This window comes from Gopherus flavomarginatus, chromosome 2 (assembly GCF_025201925.1).
Source record: "Gopherus flavomarginatus isolate rGopFla2 chromosome 2, rGopFla2.mat.asm, whole genome shotgun sequence".
NCBI lineage: Eukaryota > Metazoa > Chordata > Testudines > Testudinidae > Gopherus > Gopherus flavomarginatus.
Genome location: NC_066618.1, coordinates 199,678,634 through 199,702,800, shown reverse-complemented (window position 1 = coordinate 199,702,800; position 24,167 = coordinate 199,678,634). Strand labels below are relative to the sequence as shown.

General features: G+C 41.0%; 2 protein-coding genes across 3 annotated transcripts; both read right to left on the bottom strand.

The window, feature by feature from the left end:
• Positions 1-3,278: 3,278 nt before the first annotated feature.
• Positions 3,279-7,064, bottom strand: LOC127045601 (uncharacterized). 2 transcript variants are annotated; one of them, XM_050941849.1, is made up of 5 exons: positions 6,798-7,064; positions 6,630-6,695; positions 5,489-5,596; positions 5,207-5,353; positions 3,279-5,072 (listed from the first exon to the last, which is right to left on the bottom strand). In XM_050941849.1, exons 1-5 carry the CDS (start codon positions 6,895-6,897, stop codon positions 4,321-4,323), a joined length of 1,173 nt encoding a protein of 390 aa, XP_050797806.1. In that variant the 5' UTR covers positions 6,898-7,064; the 3' UTR covers positions 3,279-4,320. The 2 variants fall into 2 exon arrangements, with proteins under 2 accessions (XP_050797806.1, XP_050797808.1); XM_050941851.1 differs by lacking the exon at positions 5,207-5,353.
• Positions 7,065-7,819: 755 nt separating this feature from the next.
• Positions 7,820-9,180, bottom strand: LOC127044699 (uncharacterized). The gene is made up of 2 exons (XM_050939769.1): positions 8,899-9,180; positions 7,820-8,762 (listed from the first exon to the last, which is right to left on the bottom strand). Exons 1-2 carry the CDS (start codon positions 9,178-9,180, stop codon positions 8,067-8,069), a joined length of 978 nt encoding a protein of 325 aa, XP_050795726.1. The 3' UTR covers positions 7,820-8,066.
• Between the last annotated feature and the right edge of the window lie 14,987 nt (positions 9,181-24,167).

The window sequence follows — 24,167 nt, the reverse complement described above, 5'->3', positions numbered from 1 at the left end:
AAACAAACTGTCATCATCCAAAGCATCAGGCAACCCCTCCATAAAATTGATAAAGGGATATTTACAGAGCAGTTCTTTATACAGAGGTTGCCAACAACTATAACACCACACGATATTCTCAGGCATAACAGATAGTGTTTGTTTGGCATTATTCAACACATTTTTTATAAAGTAACTTTTTCCGCAGTTGCTAGGCCCCGCAAGAATTGCGGAAAAGGGGTGTTTCCACCTCGTATCCATTTTTTTTCAAAAGCCGTAGGGCAGGGTTTTAAAACCTTTTCCTAGGACCCTCTTGTTATAAACCACTTTTTGTGTTTTTTTAAGGGTTTTTGTTTCTATTTGCCACTGGTTTTTGTTTCTTACGATAGAGGGCTGCTGCACCTCTATCTTTTTTGAGGTGTTTTCGTTATCTCGCAGGCCCGTGCAGTAGTCCAGGACTAGATCTCTTAAACTTTCAAAGTTGATTTTTTCACAGTTTGCTACGTTTAGGGTAATACCTTTGACTTTTATACAGGCCTTTCCTCCAGACAACTTATACCCATACGTTTTTGGGCCTGCCGACACAAACTCGGTGATGTGTTGATCTGGCGGGAGCTCACTTGTGAGCTCCCCTAAATAATCCCCCAGAGGGGGATTCCAGGCACCCTCCCTTTTCACAAATATCACCGAGTCAGTGTCGTGGTACAGGCACCGCTCTTGCAAACCGTCTAGCAGACTGTATAATTCTAAGCGGGCATAAGCGGTGGTGAAACAGGCTATGACAACATTGGTATTGCCAGAGACAGAGTACCGTTCTTTTGCGTGCTTCCAAGACACGCACGCTGTTTCATCATCGATAAACTCGCAGGATGAAACCTTGTAATTGGGGGAAAATAGGTACTGCAAGAGTTCGTCAGGGTCTCTCACGATGCTGGTGTTGGGTAGATTGGTTCTTTGGCCGAATTTACCCCACAGAGAATTTAAAAACAGTTTAGCGATTTGGCGTTTAGCAGGGTTTGATCTGATCTCATGTTGGCGTAAACGAACACCTTCTTTCTGGTAGAAATCGCTAATGTACTTATTTTGTTTTTCCTCGTTGGTGCACCAACTGGGATACCCTGAAGCCTCTTGTTTCTGGCGGAGGTGTAATTTTATGTACTCTGAAAAGAGTTTATTAGATTTTTCATTAAAATGCCAGATTTCATAGATTTCAGCCACCACGTACCCCTTCGCTATAGCCGCGTTCAATTCCACCGTGCACCAAGTCCCCAGGATGGCCCGCTCCTCGTCAGTATGGGTGCATATCTCCCGCTGCTCGGTTTCCGCACAGGTTTGGCATAGCGGGAACATAAGCTTGCCACCCACTCTGACGGGTAACAATGGAAAAAAGAGACCTCGTGGGGGGTAAACTTTAACTTTTGCAATTCCAAAATAATTTGCCAGGGGTCCAAATTTGTCATAAAGTATATCGGGGTGTCCGATAGGGTATTCTTTGGTTTTGTTTACGAAAGGGTACAGGCTGGTAAAATCATAATAGTGGATTTCTTCCCCGGGGTTAGGCTTGTAATACAGGCGGATAGCGTTTGTTCTCCCCCCAAAAAGAGCATCTCTAGGCACAAGAGGCTGGGGTAACTGGGCTCGGTTTAAAAAGTCTGCCAACTCCCTGTCTGTTTCTTTCATCACCTCCCACTCGTGCTCCCAAAGAGTCCTCACTACAAAACCAAGTCGTTTCAGATAGTCAGCCTTGAGCTGTGTCTTGTAATAAAGAAACCCAAAAGATGTCCCCGTCATAGGATTTTGTGCTTTTTCACAATAACAGGTGACACAGCCGTGGAAAAAACATCCATTAAACTCAAAGGCTGTGCGTACCCCATCAACATCGGCATAACCGTCTAAAAAGTAGGGTCCTACCTGTAGTTCCCCACCCTGTAAAGCATGCCGTATTTGTATATTTTCTTTGTAAGAGATATACAACAGCCACTGAATAGATGGAGTTGAATATCTTTTTTTCTGCCTGTGATAGTTGTCTGGAGGCAGAAGAGCTACTGTGTTAGGCTCCAAAAACATAAACCTGTACATAGCCATGCAAACAGATGCCAGTGTTATGTACTGGAATGGATCTATGCACAGTTTTCCTTCGGTGAATTTACCAGGTTCTTTCTCTACTACGTCTCCCTTCTCCGTCATTTTTATAATCTCTTTTCTGTATAGAATACAAGCCTGTCTCAAAATTTTGACATCCTGCTGACAGTAATACGCGAGCTCTTTTTGCAAGTCAAACACCTCAGAACTGTGGTCCTGATAGCAGTCGAGAAACTCTGTTTTCTCCCTGGGCATCATGCTTTCTACACCATAGTGTGCCACACTGGGCATAGGTCCCACATAATTTTGATTTTTTACAGTGTTAAAAAAATGTGGAAAATAACCTTTGCACCCTTCAAATCCCAATGCCTGCGGTAGCTTGCTAAGCTTCATGGGCAAGAAGTTTAAAGAGTCTATAAAACGAATCCCCAGGGCCTTCACTTCCACACACATTAGTTTACTACCCTGAGTGATCAGTTCTATGCACATCTTTTCCTTCAGTAACTGCCTAACGATGAAGTACGCATCATAACCTTTGGAATTGTGCGCTAGGAATGTATAGTCGCGAAACTCTTTGCCGATAAAGGTCTTAACAAAGACAGACAGACACTCATCGCCCTTAAATTCCCAGGATTTTTCTGGATTTAAGGACATAGCAAAAATGTAATTGGGAGTGTGCAACCCAGTCTCCTGCATGCATTCAAAATCATAAAAAATATACTTTTCTGAGGATTCAGGCTTTCTAAGGCTATCCATAAAACAAAAGTGACTGTCTACATCACCAACAATCAAACCCTGACACTGCTTACATCGCCTCCCTTTACACTTATGCCGCTTGTTCACGTAAGACTGACACTTATCACACAAAGTTTTAGACAGGCATTCAACTTGGTTTTTTGATGCACAGTCGACATGTCTGTCTAAACATTCTTTGGATCGACAATACAGTCTACAGCTAGGACACCGCAGCTGCACGCCCACGCTGTCTGAGCACGTTACACTCAAGCAGAGGCGGCAACGATACCTACAAGAGTGGTCGTGGCTGTACACCGTGTGGCAAAACTCACAATAATTTTTCGCTCCAAACAACTTTTTCACATCCAGAACTCCATAGTAATGCTCATCGTGCAACAGGATGAAATAAGTCTTGGGGTACGTGAGGCCTCCTGTTTTAAAAAAGCCCCGGCCACCTTTTTCCATATACAGCACCACGTGTATGTTCACTCCTAAATGCTGTTCAAACTTTGCTACGTCACTGACCAGAATCTTTTTTTGATCTGACCACCCCAGTTTCTCATGCAACTTTCTCGCCTCCGCTAACAATTCCGTGTCCGTAGGTTTACGATCGGACATGACGGCCAAAAGGCCACCCGCAAAACACAGATTGGTACCGGTGTAAGTCAGGTCTACCAAACACTGTCTTTTTTTATGAATAATTTGACTACTAAGGATAGAATTTAAAACTCTACGAGCACCCCCACCCTTGTTTTTTACAACTGTCACAACAAGGCGCAATGTCCCATCGAGATGCAACTCTCTATTGCTCTGTAGCAGCTTTGAGGTCTGATTTAAGAAATCCTCAGCAGATAGCTCATCCCTAGTTCTTCTGACTGAAAACAAAGGGTTAGCTAAATTACTGCTCTCTAAACGTAACTGAACGTAATCATCAGGGCCTACCCTACCATTAACATCATCGAGTACCAACTGTATTCCCTGGTGTATGGCTTCAACAACCCGCTGAGCTGAATTTACTTGCTCAAGATTGACAAAACGAAATTCCTCACAATATACCGACCCCCCAAATCTAGGTAATTCACGTTGCCAACTTCTCACTCTTTCCATATACACCTCTGCATTTTCGGGGTTACTTGGGGGTTCCTCTATGGGATCATTAGCGGGATCTTCTACATCAGATGCTATTTGGGAGTCAAACTCTGAGAAGCCTCCATGAGGGTCATTGGAAGTAGAATGGGGCCTGTCTAGAGAGCCCTCTGGGGAATTTGCTAAACCAGAGTCTGATTCCATCTCCCCATTTTCAGAGAAGCCAGTCTGAGAGCCTCCAGTAGGAGGCATCTCTCTTTGTTTTTTTTTCCTCATTACCTCTTTAGCCCTTTTTAAGATTTTTACAGCCACCCTGGCCTGAAACTTTTTGGCAGCCATTCGTTTATCCCTCAAGCGCTGTCCCCCCTTTTGTTTACACATAAGCTGATGTGTACTCTGGAGGGTGCCCCTTTTACCCAGGCCCCTTTCCACGACTAGTCATGCCTGCTCAGAGACACCCTTTTCAGCCCTCTTGTCTTTTAACATTGCTCTGAACAAAGCATCATATTTTTCCCAAGTCTTTCTAGAAGGCCGTTCTTTTAGACTCCCCGAGGATACAGCATCCATCACTTTTCTGATGGAAGCATCAAACTCTTCCCAAACACTAGAACTTGGGGGAGCTGTGGCGAGCTTATGGTTTTGGGAGAATGTTTTGTCAGTGCTCGGTGTTTTATTCACAACCCCTAGAGCGCATGCTCCGGGTTTGTGAACGTGGGCATTTTCTTTCACAGTTTTCTCAGGGCTTGCTGTGGCGGTGGCCGCTGAGGAACTGGAATTGTGTGTGTGTGGTTGCAACACCTTGGCATCGCAGAAGCTTCTAGACCGTGGTTTTTTATATGGAGCCCATACACCACATGCTCCAGGTTTGCGCACCTTCAGAACCCCTAGAGTGCGTGCTCTGGGTTTGTGAACGTGGGCATTTTCACTCACAGTTTTCTCAGGGCTTGGTGTGGCTGTAGCCGCTGAGCAACAGGAGTTGTGTTTGTGTGGTTGCTTTTTACCAGAGTCTTTTGTTTTGTCCTTGGGTTTCACGTATATGAGGTCTGGGCTGCCCGGATGCTTCATCTGCACTTCAGTGCTGTTTTGCGTTGTTAAAGGTCTCAAAGCAGATTTTTGGTTCTTTGGTAGTTCTTCTGGAGGAGGTGTGCTTGTAGCGCTGACTACAGCATTTTCAGAAAGGTTGCCCATGCCTATGAGGGGAAAGAAACCATAACAACAGTTTACAAAAACTGAATTTTACCATCTCTCTCTCACCCACACCTGTGTATTTACTTAAATACAAAACCTCATAGAACAACTAAACCAATAAGCAAAATATATTTACTGGGCTTCATCTGTCCATCAGTCACTGATGCTGGTAAATTTTCCTTTTCAGTTGTCTCCTCTCTTTTTCTTTTGAGTTTCTTTGGTGGTTCTGGAGGAGGTGTGCTTGTAGCGCTGACTACAGTATTTTCAGAAAGGTTGCCCATGCCTATGAGGGGAAAGAAACCATAACAACAGTTTACAAAAACTGAATTTTACCATCTCTCTCTCACCCACACCTGTGTATTTACTTAAAATACAAAACCTCATAGAACAACTAAACCAATAAGCAAAATATATTTACTGGGCTTCATCTGTCCATCAGTCACTGATGCTGGTAAATTTTCCTTTTCAGCTGTCTCCTCTCTTTTTCTTTTGAGTTTGTTTTCCCTCTGGTCATGTTTTGACAGTACTGTGGAGCAAACACATAAAGCCATCTTGTAAAACTTAAATTATATATATTCATTCAGCAGGGTGCTTTTCTATTTAAAAAATCATAGCTTTACAACAAAATAATCCATTTCTGGCCCTACAATAAACATCTTATTTCGCAAAATAAAAACCAAAAACTGCTTTTTAAAAATCCATTATGCACAGTAAAAACCAAATACTTTTTAAAAAAAACTATGCCTTCACAAATCCCCCTTGCCTCCCCCCCCACCCCAGCTTTATAACACACACTTTTCAAAAGCCCACATGCATTTAAAAACCAGCTGCAGCCCCCACCCCACCCCCACCCCTCTGCATTTAAAAGCCCATGTGTTTGGGCCTTTCCCCCTCAAAGCCCATTTTTAAACACACACCATTATGTACAGTAACAAAAAAACCTGTTTAAAACAAACCAAATACTTTTTAAAAAAACCTATGCCTTCACAAATCCCCCTTGCCTCCCCCCCCCCACATCCCAAATCATGCTTGCAGCCACACACACTTTTCAAAAACCCACATGCATTTTAAAAACCAGTTGCAGCCTCCCCCCCCCCTGCATTTAAAAGCCCATGTGTTTGGGCCTTTCCCCCTCAAAGCCCATTTTTAAACACACACCACATTATGTACAGTAACAAAAAACCTGTTTAAAACAAACCAAATACTTATGTAAAAAACCTATGCCTTCACAAATCCACCCCCCCCATCCCAAATCAAGCTTGCAGCCACACACTTTTCAAAAGCCCACATGCATTTTAAAAACCAGTTGCAGCCCCCCACCCCTCTGCATTTAAAAGCCCATGTGTTTGGGCCTTTCCCCCTCAAAGGCCATTTTTAAACACACACCATTATGTACAGTAACAAAAAAACCTGGTTAAAACAAACCAAATACTTTTTTTAAAAAACCTATGCCTTCACAAATCCCCCCCCTCCCAATCCCAAATCAAGCTTGCAGCCACACACTTTTCAAAAACCCCACATGCATTTTAAAAACCAGTTGTGTAAAAAAAAAAAGTTACCTTTCACTATGGGATAAAGTGTTGCTGGAACATGATTGTTCTGTTCCCCCCCATGTGTGTGTGGGCCTTCAGGTTAAAAACAAGCAAACATGTTAGCATTACCACCAAATCCCTATACTTTTTTAAAATTAACAGTATTAAGCTAACTATAGTTAAAATGGTTTTTACCTTGGCCTGGTGGTAAAATGCAGTTTGAAGTTACTGGTTCCATGCTAAAACAGATCACACTGCAATAAGCATAGGCACCATTATTTACTAAAGACAGCATGGGCAAAAAGTGGCAGTAGTTTCAGAGTTAGAGACAGCAAGCTTACCTCTTTTTGCAGTCCAGCAGTTATGTAAAAAGATTTTCTGTTAAAAGGACAGACTGCAGCATACCTAAGGTTTTTATACCCTCTTAGCCCCATTGTTTCAACATAGTTGCTAACAGGTTAATTTAATCACCACAGCTCTCAAATAATAGATTCTGCAGAACACCGTTTTGTATCTCTGTTGTGGGAACCATGCTATATACACAATAGGGCTTCCTCCACCCCTGTAAGTTAAAATACATTTGTGGCTTTCTTACAGTATTAAACAGTACCCCATTTCCAAGTGCAGGGTCCCCTTTTGCAATATCAGTTAATGTCTTGGGGTTGGTTGTTTCTTTCATGCTTAAAGTTTGGGGGGGTGGGGTGTTTTTCTAGCAAGAATGACTCATAGCATTCCACCAACTCCTGGGTCCTTTAAACTGCCCAATAGTGCTCCACCTTTACCCCAGGGGGTTACATTTAAACTGTCCAATAGCATTCCACCAACTCCTGGGTCTTTTAAACTGCCCAATAGTGCTTCACCTTTACCCCAGGGGGTTACATTTAAACTGTCCAATAGCATTTCATATTAATCAGAACTCACCATCCAACTCACCAATCAATTGTAACCCTATAGGAACAAAGGTAAGTAATTGCAAACATTCTGGCTATTCAGTGAGGGTGGAGTGTGTGCTCAAACCTATTTATTTCAACAAGCAGGATAGCTCAGTGGCTTAAGTAATCACTTGGTAAACCCAAGGTTGGGAGTTCAATCCCTGAGAGAGCCACTTAGGGACATTGGATGAAAAAAAAAACCAATATTTGGTCCTGCTGGTAAAAGCAGCTCTCCATAACAACTGTATTATACTCAAACATGTCTGAACTATCCTGTTTGTTTGGTTTTTAGGATTTTTTCCCTCCCACAACATGCATTTCAGCTTTTTGCTATAAATGAATGTCTTTTACACACACACACACACACACACACACACAAAAACTAATTCTCACAAAAACTATTTATTTATTTTAAAAAGACATACAACTCCTTAAAAACAAACAAAGATGCTTTATTAAAACTTAAGGGCCAAAAGCCTTCTAACAAAACACAGATAGTCACAAAAGCCCCCCCACCCCCCTTTTTTTTAATTTACAGCTGCCAAGTTTTATATCGCATGTTTGCACCCTCACCATTCTCTAACTTAATCCTTTTAGATTTCTTACAAATAGTCTTTTTCTTAAGCAGGGTTCTGTAACTTCTTGTGCGAACTAGACGGTCAATATAACGTTGTAAGCAGGCATCTTCCGGCTTGGTCATTTTCTTTAAAACACGGTCAGGGTCTCCACTGAATTGCACAGCATTTATCAAAGTCACCCCTTGTGCTAAATGTTCTTGGGTTAGGCACAGACATTGCATAGCATAACCTATGGCAATAACAGTGTTTAGTAAGCTTTCCAAACACAGCTCAGCACACAGGGCCCGGAGCTTGCAGTTTATATCCACTGAAGTCCAAGTCACACAGTCATGGTGCCGTTGGGCTGGCGCATCTATGACACAGCCCTCACTATCTTCAAAAAGCTTTTCCCTAAGGCAGTGTTTAAGGACAGCATAAACAGCAACACGTACAATAATCCGCATAACTTTTTTACGCTCACGACGTGGCACTGGCTCGGACAGTTCTATGCCTAGCCTCCTCCTAAACTCTTCAAACCCATCATCCTCGGAGCCCTCTTCAACAATTTGTATTGGTGTTGAGCAAAAACATGGTGGGCCCGGTTCATCTTCGCTGCTTGATACAATGCTGTCCAGGGGCTCTGGGTCCTCTAGAAAGGCATCATTGAGCTGCTAAAAGATTTTTCAAAAAAGAAACAGTGTAAGTACCTCAGCTTAGGGTTTTTTTTTTTAATTTACACAACCCCCCCGGTTCCTAGTCTCATCACCCTCCCCCCTCCCCACCGCCGTTTTTTAATCGTTCATTTACCTGAGCGCCATCTTTTCCATTTGCCTTGTCCACCGGTGACTCTCCCAAGTGGCGATCTGAGGGGTTGGACAAAGAGAGGCCATCAGGCTCTTTGGGATGTCTCACAAGAGTTTCGGGGTCGGATTCCGGCGTATCCAACAACGGCTGAGCCAAAGGGCTCCCCGTGGTCACAACCTCCTCCTCAGAACTGTCACTGATGTAACGTTTTCTCCGTGGATGGTCAAAGACTCTCGGGGGTAAAACAAAGTCTGAAGTTCTAACGGGGGTGGTAAACGAGTCCATGTTTTCCTCTGAGCAGCCTTTCCACGCTTTCTAAAACACGTGTCCTTGGTAAGAAAAATGGCCTCCTCTGTTCGGCGCTGGTACTTATGGGGTATTGGTGCTGCACTCGGGTTGGCGGAGGGCCTTGGGAGGAGTTCTTAGAGGGGTCACCCCGGTTGGTCAAAATCTCCTCTCGGGGTGGTCCTTTCGGGAGGAAACCCCTCCTGATTGGTAGAGGGTGGTGGGAGGAGTTCTTAGAGGGATCACATGACCCTCTTCTAGATGGGGTCACCCACCCCCGGAAGTCACCCTGATTGGTCAAATCTCCTCTCGGGGTGGTCCGTTCGGGAGGAAACCCCTCCTGATTGGTAGAGGGTGGTGGGAGGAGTTCTTAGAGGGGTCACATGACCCACTTCTAGATAGGTCACCCGCCCCCGGAAGTTGCCCTGATTGGTCAAATCTCCTCTCGGGGTGGTCCGTTCGGGAGGAAACCCCTCCTGATTGGTAGAGGGTGGTGGGAGGAGTTCTTAGAGGGGTCACATGACCCACTTCTAGATAGGTCACCCGCCCCCGGAAGTTGCCCTGATTGGTCAAATCTCCTCTTGGGGTGGTCCTTTCTGGAGGAAACCCCTCCTGATTGGTAGAGGGTGGTGGGAGGAGTTCTTAGAGGGGTCACATGACCCACTTTGCTTCCGGTCATGTGGCCATCTTGACCCCGGAAGTAATACCCCCATAGGGTGGGACTTCCGGTGACAGGTGGGAGGGACTAGAGGGGTCAAGGGGCGGGGTTAGGGGCGGGGTTAGGGTTTGATTGATGGTAGGGCCCTTATACTACTCTCTTAACTTGTTGTTTTTCCACAAAACAAATAACTACAAAGAAATTCATCACTAACATCAGGTTTTAACAGAACAAACTGTTTACAATGTGCTATAATAAAATAATTATGCTGATCACATTTGATATAGCTTTATTAGATGCTCATGGATTGTCTTTTAGAAATCTGTTGGGGAGCTTCAATATCAGAGTTATCACACATGCACAGACAAAATTGTTCTTTCAACATTCAGCTTTGCTACCCAGAAACTTCCATGAATGTCTCTGTTTAGAGGAGTACTCCCAACCTGCCTTCTGCAGAGGAAGAATAGCTGTTCTGAGAAGGGAGCAGGAGGCACTCTCAGCCTGCAGGGAGCTAAAGAAAAACTGAAGACCACCTCCACTCCCTTCCTTTCCTTATTTGTTCACTTCAAGGAGTTGGTTATTAATTTTCTGTGAGAGTGTGTGTGTGTGTATATATATATATATATATATATATATATGGAGGCTCATAAAACCAGGCGGAAGCAAGAAAATTAATCAGTCAGGAAGTAAATGCTGATTTCCTCTATGTGCTGAGGGTAATTTCCTCTATTAATATAGAGATGGAGAATATGGCATAGTTTTAGAGTCAGAGAAATAAACTGGACCATGTTTTCTTTCTGTTGGAACCATAGCTTAGTTAGCCAACTGCAGTTTGGAAATCAATCTTCCTCTTAAAAAATGTTCTAGTGTGGTGATTCTCAACCAGAGGTCCAGGGCCCGCTGCGGGGACTGCAAGCAGGGCTGGCATTAGACTTGCTGGGGCCCAGGGCAGAAAGACAAAGCCCCACCACGTGGGGCTGAAGTTCAGGGCCCTGAGCCCCACCACCTAGGGCTGAAGCTGAAGCCTGAGCACCTTAGCTTTGTGTGGCACCCTGTGGCAGTGGGCCCTGGGCAATTGCCCTGCTTCCTACCCCACAACACTGGCCCTGACTTTTATATGCAGAAAAGCAGTTATGGTGGGCCATGGAGTTTTTATAGCATGTTGGAGGGGCCTCAGAAAGAAAAAAGGTTGAGAACCCCTGCTCTAGGGTATAAGAAGAAAGCTTGGATTGGTAGATTATCAAGAGAAAACATTATTTCCAGTGGGACTTCAGTAAAAGGCAAGTTTTGAACTAAAAAGAATTTCCCCTGAGAAGATGAATATTTTCTTAGCCAAGTATGTTGTGATGGAGATTTAAAAAAAATAATAATGTGAATCAAACTAATGAGCAGGGAAGTTAATTTCTTATAAAGGCAATTTGGCAAAGCGTTTACACTTCTGATGGGGAAAGGAAAAAGTAATTTGTTTTTTCCTCATTAATTGTAGAATACATTCTTGGTACTGCTCACATCTTTGTTGTTTTCTACACTGGCAATGTGCAATATTATATAGGTGTAAGCACACCCTTGAGGGTTTCCAAGGACCAAGACCACACTACTAAGAATTCAAAGAATCCAGAATCTAGTGATAAGCTAGAAGCAGTTAAGGAAGGGCTGTTTTGTGTTGAAGACACCAGACTGAGGAACTGTAAGGGCTTGTCTACACTGAGCAGCAATATGCACTATAGGGATATGATTTTTAAAATACACTATATTCATGCACACTAGAGAATTTTGAGTTCATGCCTGTAAAGTATGTGCTGACCAGGTAGTGTGAAACATGTTGATTCACTTCAGAACACATATAATGAATAATAATAAGTAGTTACCACTAATTTAAGCAAAAAGCAGCCTGTTAGTAAAATGAAACCATTACACTTTCCACAGCTCCACAAAATGGTTCTTTTGTAAGTACTGTTGGTCGAATGCTTTTAATGGAATGTGGGGCTGTATACTCTATAGTTCTCTTTGCACACTAATTTATAATTTTATAGTGAAGAAAGGATAGAAGGGAATACTACTGGAGATTCTTTTAAATAAAATATATGTTTTATTAAGATAAACTTCATAATAATTCACTCAAATTGATCTGGTAGTTCAGGTAGTTTTGAGAGGAAAAACATGCTGCAGCCATACAGTTAGTAAAGCAAGGGAGGTTATAGTACAGTAGTTTTCAAATAGCTAACATTCAAAACATGTGGCACCTATTCAGGCACCTTGTGCCTGCTGCAACAGGCTCCAGCACTGTTCTGCAAAGCTTTTGAGAGGTGGATCTCTATACTTTACAGATCAATTAGCCATACTCCTGCTTCTGGCTTTCTCATGTTTTGGAGGGTAAGCCAATAATAGTAGCCAGAGACATGCTGCATGCTGGGAATACATTAAGGCACAATGCCTCTATACATTTTGGGGTAGCAAATGTCGGAGCAGCAAGAGCTGCAACTCCTAAACTCTTTAATGGGGCATAGGCCATATTCTCAGTATTTTGGACCTAATTGCCAGGTAGAGCAGAAGTGTTGGCTGTTACTGGAAGCAGAAGTGTAGTCATGCTCTTCCTGCTTCACCATTCTAGCACGTCTAGGTACTTGCTCCTTATGCACAAACAAAATGAAGCAAACAAAAAAACATACAAAGCAAAAATGCTAAATATTAACCCAAATGTTCTATATGCACAATCAAAATTATCAGGAGGTACAGAGGAACATAGGCAAATGAAACTTTTAATATTTTATGGAAAAAATAACTTTTTTTATCTATCTGCATAATTACAGACCAAACTATTTCAATTTATTGGTTTACCTTTCATCAAATATCAAAGAATAAATAGCTAAATATAATTTGATTAAAATATGTAATAATCTCTTCGATGCTGGCCTGCAGACCATTTTCTAAGTCTTCTTTGGTGCACTGGAACAAAGCAACCAAAATAAAATTATAAATTTAACTGAAAACTATGATTAACGTAAGAGAGAAAAAGATCTCTGAGTTGTGAACCTGAAACCAATCTGCCTGCGGTGAACAAGCAACAAATTGCTTTTATGGCTGCATGAGAAAGCTAAAGGTGAAAGGTCAAGATTTCTTTTCATGCCTCATCTGTAATTCAAAAGGAAAGAGTACAAAGAAGGGTTATTGTCATCTGATTAACTGGATTATATTTGAATAGTATGCACTTTATTTTTAATTACATACTCTGTAACCCTAATGGGAAGCTTGGGCTGCAATCACATATGAAAACCTGATGGAAATTAAAGTTCACATATTCATTGCAAATGAAGGACTGTAAAAGTTTTGTGATATTTACATCTTTTTGCCATTTACCCTCCCTTTGAAAATTGCAGTTGAAAATAAAGACAACCTTCTATTCAGAATGCTCCTAATAGCCTAAAACAAACAGCTCTTACTCAAGCAAAGTTCTCATTAGCTTCAATAATGGTGTTCAGAATTGAGCCCATAGGTAATAAGTTAGGAGGCTTAAAAGGTTAAATTCTGCTGCTGTTATATAAGAACATTCTGATGACTCCTTGACCGAATCCGTTAGAAATTATTGATATTTATCTGTCTAGCTATCTATCTTTGCAAATTAGGTCATAATTGAACATACACAATTAAAAATAAAAGACAAAGTACTTGGTTTATTTATTGGACTAGTGTAATTTAATTTTAATTGTAATATTAGTTTACAGTTTACTGTAATACATTTTGGAAAAAAGTAAGAAGTCTTATTAACATGAGTTCTCAAAAAAAATTGCAGTTCAGTCTTTGTTGAGGCATTGAGACTCCTGTTTTTCTATATGAATTGTGGTGTCTATGTATGCGCATGTACACATTAGTTACATGTACGTTTATTATTCTACTATGATCTACATGCTGCTCACTTTATTGATGAGTAATTCTGGTGGGGTTAGAGGGACTACTTACATGAATAAATTGAGTGATATTTGACCTTCCATTGCTTATAACTTTAACTGTTTGGACTGAAATTGTCCATGTCAGGTTTCTGCCTCAGGCTGATTAATTTCAGCCAAAAGGTTTCACACATTTTTTGAGAATGAGGCTTGGAAAAAAATATATTGTTTTGGTCAATATTTTGGTCAATGTTTTTAAGACCTTTTATTTGACAAGCTCTAGTGCCCTCATGCTTTGGAAGAAGGGCTTGAAATTTGGCAAAGGACTGGTTTTGAGTCAGGGATGTACCTTTTGTATACTAGTGAAAATCCACCAAAATTTGCACATTCACAAGCATCTGAAAAATTCCTCCTTTCACATGCTCAGTAGAGACTTGATAGAGTTTGACAGCTAAAATCTTTGATAAGTCCATCCTCACTGAGCATGCACTCTTGTGCTAATGAGATTGCACATATACCATCCCTACACAGAGACTGTATGTGTAACCAAATGGCAGACTTATGGTGTGATATCCTTAAGTAATTCTCAGCATTGGCCTTAGGCTGCTCCCCTTGAAGTAAACAGAAGTTTTACCATTTACTACAATGAGAACGATGTTATTCAAATGGCTACAGATTTTGAGAAGCCCAACTTTAAAGAACAGTGTCACAGAAAAAGATAACAATAAATTATGTTGTATAAGAATAATGGAAGATTCTCTGGCATGATATTAACCTTCATTTATATAAGGAGAGTCAGGACAGCTGATTCATGTGTATAATATATTTAACTCAATGCTGAAAAATTTAATGAGCGGACACCCTCTATAACTCATTCCTTTATTCATATATCAACTGTAAAAACAAAATCCACTAATGTTAATGCACTATTAATACCTTGATATCAAGTTCTCAGAAGTTAAGTTATATAAGTTAAGGTTGCTCAGCCAATATAGTCCTGAATATTTTATAGTATTCACAAGTTTTTAAAAAAAGTGATACATTAAGGATTAAATTTAACAAGGCAAGAAGGAATAGAAAAATATACAGATGCATAATATTAACATGACCAGATAATCCTAGCTTTTGGTGTTTTCCCTTTTTGTTCTCTGAATGGATGAACATAACTTCAGGATTTAGATTTTTGGTATATAAATCCAGTTATTTTTGTTCAGAACTTATCTTCCATTAATGTCTTTAGTATTTGCTTAAATTCAAGTTTTCATGAACATTCCTGAAAATAATCTTATTTACAGAGATAGTTACACACACTGAAAACAGAAAAGGTACAAATGTAGCTGAAGTCAGTTCATTTTATTTGTGTAGGCATATATATTAGTTTATACATTTATGAGGCAGAAACCAAAAATGCATAATTTCAGCCCCAAAGGGAAATGTTGGGGAAGGATACAAACATGTCAAAATAAATGGGTCGTAGGTGAAACTGCTTTGCAACCTTAACAGCAACAGTGGTAATAACTCCCTGCTATAATATTGTGGACCAAATTCTACAGTAGTTGTTCCTTATCCAGGCAAAACTCCAAAAGAAAAAGAGAGAATAAGGATTAAGGCAGAAACTAGAGATGGCCAGAAAATTGAAATACTTTCCAGTTAAAAAAATTGTGGTTTTGGAGAAAAAATATATAATTGCAAGCTGGAATGAAACTTCAAAAACATGTTTGTTTGTGTGTTTGTTGGTTGGTTTATTTGTGGGAAGGGTTTTCAAGAAAAAAAATGTTTCAGGAGAACCATAACATAATGTGTTATCTTTCTGGCACCCTGCCTGGAAGGCTCTCATCAATTTCACAGTCTTCCATCCCAACTACAAGGGCTCTTCCTCTCTCTTTCCCAGAGCTGGAGATATATTGCACCCAGACTGTCTGCCTGGGCATCTCTCTGGGAAACTGTCATGCTGCCTGGAGTGGCTCACAACCATAAATGCCTTACTAAGGGCAGACTGTCAAAAATAGGGCAGACACCTCAAGCTGGTGGTATGTTCTATAACTAGATTTCACCAATGCAGTAACAAATGTGAACTCGTGGATCACTAACAGTCTTACAATGGAGTCACATACAATCCCCTTGGGCACTCCAGTCCAGAGCTGGCTCTAACTTTTTTGCTGCCATAACCATAACACCCACTACCCCGTGAGTGCCGCGCCCCCCTCGAAGCCCCACCCTGCCCAAGCGCCACACTGCACGAAGCCCACACACGCCCTCCAAGCGCCGCCCGGCGGAAACAAAAACAAACAAACAAAAAACCCTCCAGCGCTGCCCCACCGAACCAAAAAAGAAACAGAGAAAAAAAAAGCACCGCTCCGCCCCAAGGTGCTTGGTCAGCTGGTGCCTAGAGCCGGCCCTGCTCCAGTCTATCTTGCACCCAGACAAGCTGGACTTAGTGATAGTTGGTCACCTATACCAAAGATCACAAAACATGTGACCAGTCACATACTTGAGATCAATTTGTATCTCAGACAATCCTTGTAGTCAGTCCTTTAATAAACTAACTAATGGTTTATTGTCTAGGAAAAAGAAACTAGAGAGAGTTATTTACAGGTTAAAGCAAGCAAGCATATACACACAAATAAGTTACCATCTATGATGCCTAAAGAGAAATATGTAGTGATTTGTCAATTCAAAATGTCTTTCAGGGCAGACCCAGGGGTAACCTGTGAGTTTTCTCTGCCTTAGTTTAGTGTCTCTTGTCCGATGAGAGTTCAGAGGGTGAAGAGATGAAATTTTTTCTTGTGACCACCTTTATCTTTTACATTTAGCCTTCCTGTGGATGAGATGAGCTCCCTGACAGGTAGCATTTCCAAGGTGTGATAAGGAAATTCTCTGTGATGTTTCTTAATGGCCCTTTAAATCTTGGTAGGCCTCCTATCAAGTTGCGGGAGGTAGGGAGAGACTCCTGTCTCTGAGTTTGCAAGTTCACAGCAAACATTTTAAAAATTATAAAACAAAACTTGCATATCTCCTTATAGCATGGAATACAGACATTACAAGTGAGATTAAAGCATTCAGCAATTCTCAAGCATTCCACAGAGTCTAAACACTAAATACATTCTTATAATACTAATACTTATCTTGAACAAAAATAATATAAAGGTGAGCTGGTTTGGTTTCCAGCTATTAGTTTGTGAGTTCTGAGCTAACGCCTATGGTCTAGGCCAGAGCTGGTACTTGGTTTACCAGCATCAGAGAAACTTTTTGTCAATTTCATCAACAGAAAGTGAAATTGACAAAAGCCTTCCAAATAGGAAGCCAGGTGGCCATCATTTTAATTTTCCCAATAGAAAAATCCCTCTCCCCCATAAAACTGAAATTTTTCTACAGAAAACTTTGTTTTTCAGAAAATCATTGCACAGAAAAGTTTTTAACCATCTCTAGTAGAAACCATCACTCACAGGAAAGCTGAGAAAACAATATTTCGTCTTAAATGGATTGCTCTAGATAATATGCAGCACTCATTCAGAGAATTGTAGAAATGTAGGGCTGGAAAGCACCTTGAGAGGTCATCTAGGCCAGCCCCCTGAGCTGAGGCAGAGCCAGGTATACCTGTATATTCATGTATCTTATGGCAGCTGCACTTACCCTATGTAGAGTTGTTGTGTGGTGAGTATGTGTATTTTACAGACCAATTGGTCACGTCCCTGCCCTTCTCACAGCCTGTTCAGCCTCTTATCACCCAGACCATGTCCTTGCACAGCAGAACAGTAGTGGTGGTTCATTTTTGGTCTTGCATGCTTTTAAGTGGTACAGGATTGGGCCCTATATGTATGATATGTTTATCAGAATACTTTCTCCCCACCCCTGCTCCCTCTTTAGTGCTGAGTTATGCTTAATTTTTTATGGGCTCCTTATTTAAAGCCATCTTCAGCTAGCCTACTGAATTTTTAGTCTGCTCTCTTAGCTTTATGGATATTCTGTGACTCTCAACTTTGCATTTTAACTCCAGAGGTGAGGCTGTTAGTATGCACTGTAGTCACTGAGTTGCATTTTAGGAGGGATGGTTGTGAGAACTTAGGTATTTATTAACTATATGGATCCATTTATAATACTGAAGGATTACTGTTCTTTTACCATTGTTATCAATTCTGTTATTTGTGTATTGCATTTCTTGAAGCTTCAAGTTAATATTATGAACCTGTCTGTGGAAGAGGAAGTTTGTTTTGAGGGAGACTGTGTTTAGACACCTGTACAAAACCATTTTCAAACATATTTTATTATTATTGCTCTTTCTTTAACTTTAGCAGCCTCCAGATTGATTTTTATGACCTGCCATCATACAGTATATAGTTGGTGAATTGTCTCTGAATGCTCCATCCTTCTGTACAATTATGTACAAGGCAGAATTTGTAACTGTGCGAAAACCAAAAGTGATTCCTCTCCCCCGCCCCATTTATTCATAAAATCATTCAGTAAACATTTGCCAGGTTCATTTTAGAGGCAAAAGTTTACACTTGGCTCTGTCACAAAAAAATGATCCTGTAGCCTATAACTTTGCTAGAATGTTTGTGAGAGAGCTAGACACTCTGGTAGGTATGTAAATTATGCCTGAAAGTAATTTGCAACATAAACTGCCAGGACAAAAATATATTTCAAGCATAAAATTAGAGACCATTGTTTGAAAATCTTGATTATATGCTTTGGGGAACCATTAAACCTTCTTTTTCATTTTAATACTGAAAGGTGAAAAAACTTTCATGGAATAAATTTAGATACAAATGAGAGCAAAACTATTCATTAAGCTGTATTGACTTATTTTAAAGTAAGGTACCTACTACCATCTATTTTGTTTTGTATTTTCATGTAAATCACATGACTCCATATCACATGATGGCTATGATAGCTCTGAGCACTCCAAAAGAGAAGCAAACTTCCTACTAAATAATTGTGGTATCAGTACTATGCTCAATTGTTTATGGGAAACTGTTATGAGATACCATAATCTTTTTCAGTAACACATTTTTTCTAAAGCAATACATTTTCTGAAAGTGATAGGTTATAATTTACGATGAGAACAAGCAAGGTACACTCACATATCAGTGTGGGTGTAGAAGTTCTCCTCTTTGCTACAACTATCCTGGTGATATTGAATGCAACACAATTGGACCTGCCTGTTAAGCAAACAGGTCTTCAGAAATTCTAGCTGTGAAAATTATCAATTTGTTTTTTTCCTATCTGATGGCCACATAAAATGACAGTATGTTCTTTCCTGAGCCTTCCTTCCTTCAGGAGTAAGCTCTTAATTTTTTTCTTCCTTAATCAGGTGTGTGACTTCCATCTTGTCATACAAATAAAAGCTCCATGGTAAAATTGCATGTCGTGGTGAGGTACGTTTTTGATGATCTAGTGAGGAGACAAAATCATTTAAGCACAGCTACCTCCTTTCCTATTTTATTTCTTGCCTTACTACCTTACTATTTACTCCAATTTATCTGCCTTTTGAGTTTCCATAAGGCCAATGAAAGGTTTACAGATAATGTTATAAACTTGGTTGCTTTTTTTAATCTGACTTGGGCAACTATTCTGAAATGAAAATACTGCCTCAAAAAAGTCTATTTGCAACTGGGATATTTAAATGTCCATATATGTATAGCTGGATCCTCAACCATTGAACTCAATGGGAGTTTTCAAAAATCACGATCAATTTTAGAACATAAAAAATTGATTTTCTCCCCCAAAATGGAACATTTAATTGCAAAAATATTCATTTTCAACAATCATTTTGTTAGTAGCCCTAACCTACATGCCATGTTGAAAATTCTTGACCCTGCCAGCAGGTAGGAGATCTTGGGGGACAACTACTGCACTGGTGGGGTGCAAAATAAACTTTATTAAGAAAATGCAAAAACAGGGAAAATTCAATAGTGAGGGGTATGGGATTTGTTAAGGCAGACAATTGGGGAGGGGTTTCTTTCAGTAAATAGTATAGGGGGTTTCAATAGTGGGGTACAATACAGTGGGGTACAATACAGTTGGTAACCAATTAACACTGAAGTATAAATGTAACAGGTAGCTAACAATTTCTATGTAAACGGTGTGTCACAGCAGCATATAACCAACTAACAGTTATGGGTAAAATGTGTTAAATAACCAACAACTCTAGGTAAAAATGTGTCACAGTGGTGTAAATGTAAAATGTGAGGTGTGTCAGAGGGAAAAAGGGTAACCAATGGGGTTTTATGCTAGACTTCAGTAATACAATTAAGGTTTGGCAGCAGTAGGAGCGGGGTGAACACGTGGGGGAAGGGATTAAAAGAGAGAGAAAGGAAATGGTAGAGGAATGAGGTTGGGGGATGGGGGAAGAGGAGCACGTGGTGGAGCAGAGACCAAAGGCAGAGGCACTGCGGAGGGAGATTTAAACTCAGGGAGACACAGAGAGCAGACAGGCTGCAAGTTTAAACAGCAGAGAGACTGCAACGAATGACTGGGGAGCTCGGGGGGAGACACAGGCCAGCTTGAGGGTGGCGGGGGTTAGGGCAGCGGGAAGACAAACTTAACCACAATTATACAGAACCCAGCAAAATCTTATTTATGATCTAACTTAACCAAGACTACACAAATTAGCAAGTAACAGAACACAATACAAACAATTCTTTTTTAAACCTAACTTACAGAGCACAATACAAACAATTCTTTAAACCTAACTTAACCACAGCTATGCAAAATGAAATTACAACTTATCTAGACTAAGAACCTGATTCTAATAGGTGCACCTTACACTATGCCGATTCTTTGATCGGGAAGGGGAGCAGTTCCAGAGGGCAGAGTGGTGTGTGCCTAGGGTACAGCCCCCGGGCGGGGGGGGGGGTGGCTGCAGCAGTGGGGCGGTTGCAAGCCGGCGGCCCAGGATACAGTCTAGGAAGGCACAGCTTAGCAGTGGCACAGGCTTATTTTTAGCAGCAAAGGCGCTGCAGAGCAAGAAACAGATTACAGATACAGACCAAGGAGTTAGCTTGGGTCTGTCTGCTTGGGAAACAAGGCCAGCAGCTAGGACAGGGGGAGTCTGCAAGAGGGAGTTCTTACCAATCCCCAGGACAGCAGCAAGCACAGAGGCAGGAACAGCATTAGCATCGGAGGATGGAGAGAGGACTCGATTAGCTTACAATAATCAGGAGATCTCCAGGCACAAATTCGTTGTTCGTGGGAGGGGAGTTTAAAAACAAGGGTACGCTCAAAAACAAACGAGAGCGGGGAGAGGGCCCTCCAAAGACCCCTAGCAGATCAGACCAGGTGGCAAAGCAAGGACCTTCTCCGAGGTCTGATCAGAAAATGTCTGGCTTTAAAGGCAAACTCAGGCAGTTTCCCACCAGTACTTTTGATTGGCTCCTCTTGATACAGGGGAGGAGAGAAGGCAGGGAAAGGCTTCAGGTAAGCAAAGGCATGCCTGGGCATGTTCTAAGCCACAGGTATGACTCATATGCTTAATTAGTTGGCCACTTCAGGTCTTGCATTTCTGGGCAGCGCCCCCCACACCGAGCCCGGGTCTGAACAAAGGAGCCAAAGAAAGAAGCAAGAAGCCCCCTCCCTAGGCAGAGCAATGGCTCCAGTTAGTCTGTACAAGCCATTCCTATGAATAGGGCTGTGACTTTAGTTAGCACAATGGCCGGGAGGGGCGGCCACACAGGACAAACAGAAAGGAGAGGGGAAAAAGGAATGCAGCAGGGGGACAGCTGTAATAGACAATTCTCATAATTGTATTGCTGTGATTCAAGAGCAGATGGGGGAGGGTTAGTTTTCTGAGATACAGTTGCAGACCTTGACCAACCCTAGTAACTGATATAATGGATTGTAGTGATAATGCCTGTTAATATCTGGAGCACTTTTCCTTGCACTTAGGGAAGAAGGGCCTTGAGTGCTAACCACATTCCTTGTCGCTCTAGAATACTGATCCATATAAAGCCTGGCCTATCTAGAATCTATAAACCCTGAGTTAAGATGAGCACCACACTTAGTTGTCAATGTAGTGTGGTTACAGATGAATTCAGTGGTTAGAAAGGTAACCCTCTGGGTGTATTTTGTTTGACCCCACAAAAGAAGTAAAACTTGAGTGTCCTGAGGAATGGGCACCCTTGCAGCTAACACACTGGCTAGTAGATTTCCACTGTATGAAAATCCTCAGAATTTATGTTTTTTTAACTAGCACCAAGAGAAGATGCCTCATTGAAAGAATTGTAAATGAATTTTCAATTGGTATCATTCCTTTGGTAAAGAAGAGACTTATAGAAGTAAACATTCAGTTGTTGTTCCCCTTCCCCCACCCCCAAGGGGTGAGGGTATGGTTTTTAAGCTAACTCTTAAAACCTGAAGAGAACAATTAAAGATGATGGCAGGACTGTGGTTTTTACACGATGAATAACTATATAGTATGTTGTTTGATTAAATCTCAAATGGTTTTTTGCTGTAGAATTCCTTATTAAAGTGTGTTTCTGGGAGAAGCCATGCACTTTTTAAACTTCGCTTTGTGCGCTATATTAAATAAATCAAAGGTCTGTCTCATTAAAAAAATGCATAGTGGACTTTTACTGGGGAATCAGTGGTTTATGCTGCCTGAAACAGAAACTGAAGACTTCACAATAGGTGGTATGTGTGAAAGGAAAATGCTGCTGACTTAATGGTCACCAGTATAGTCTTTCAATCCCACTGAAATTGTTAGTTTGGGGGATGAATTATGTCTCCAACAGTATATATAACCTAAGGGGATTTCTGGTGCTATGATCTTCTGCAAAAACAACATTCAGACCCTTCCAGTATTGTATTAATAGAAATATGTACCAAACTATAGCAAAAGAGCAGCAGCTGAGATGACCCGTCTCGTAATCTGGGGGTGTGAATTATAGAATAGAAGTCCTCACTATTTAGATTCAGGAGATATCTAATGTTGTAGTGCCTGAGATGAAACATTGATAGTTGTAGTGTCGAAGACAATAGAGTTTGCTGACACTCACCTGCAGATTTACTAATGTGATGTATGGCATCATGTGCCAGTAATGCCCCTCTGCCATGTACGTTGGCCAAACCGGACAGTCTCTATTTAAAAGAATAAATGGACACAAATCAGACACCAGGAATGGTAACTTACAAAAGTCAGTAGGAAAACACTTCAGTCTTCCTGGATGTTCTATAACAGATTTAAAAGTAGCCATACTTCAACAAAAAAACATCAAAAACAGACTTCAAAAAGAAACTGCAGAGTTGCAATTCATTTGCAAACTTAACACTATTAATTTGGGTTTGAACAGGAACAGGGAGTGGCTGGCTCACTACAAAAGCAATTTTCCCTCTCTTGGTATTGACACCTCCTCATCAGTTATTGGGAGTGCATCACATCCATCCTGATTGAATTGGCCCTGTCAACAGTGGTTCTCCACTTGTAAAGTAACTCCCTTCTCTTCATGTGTCAGTATATTTACACCATGCATCTGAAGAAGTGGGGTTTTTATCCACGAAAGCTTATGCCCAAATAAATCTGTTAGTCTTTAAGGTGCCACCGGTCTCCTAATTGTTTTTGTGGATACAGACTAACACAGCTATCCCTCTAATAAGTGGTACATTGTTCATGTAAATTCTTCTTTCTACAATGGAAAGCATTCAATTATCATAGTCAAACAGAGGTAATCTTGATTTGGAATTTATCATCATCTGTTGAAATTGTTTTAAAAGCTCAGTTGAGAGGAGGTGAAGGCCTGACTCTATTGATGTCAACTGGAATTTTGCTAGGACTTCATGCAGTGTGTGTGCGCACTTATTTCTCTTCCCAGGAACTGCATAGCCAACTTTATGCCAATTAGCTGCACAACTGAGAAGAAAGCAGAAATTGTCTCCTGTGCTGCAGAGCAGCTATGAAGCTACTCTACAGAGGCTGTTCCAGCCCAGTGACTGGAATAGGTTGCATGGTCCCTCATTAAGTCTGCAGGAGAGGAAGAGTAGATTATTCATATATAAAACAAAAGAGACTGTAGCAAGAAGGAAGCACTGTCCATGCCTATTAAAATGTATTCATAGAAAATTGTGTTTAGATGTCATAATACGTGACGCTTTCATGACAGTAATCATAAAGTAAAGCACATTTGTAACTGAGGGGGAAATACATTATAATTCTCATCTTCCCTAATGCTTTTCCACAACCACTAAAATATGATCCAAAATTCCTAAGAGTTATATCCCGGTTTTGCATGAGATACATGTCATGTGCTTATAAAGGGGTAGTTGAAAGGAAAAATAGAAAGGTGTGACTTGGAAAGTGATTTAGGAACTATGGCAAGATTGCTGGAAAACATTAATATAATCATTTGGAACTAGGGCAGGATAGTATATGTGTATCTTATCTCATGCAGAAATAACAGTGAATAATAGTCACCATTAGTAACAAATAGAAGTATGCTGTACATCTTTCCCAA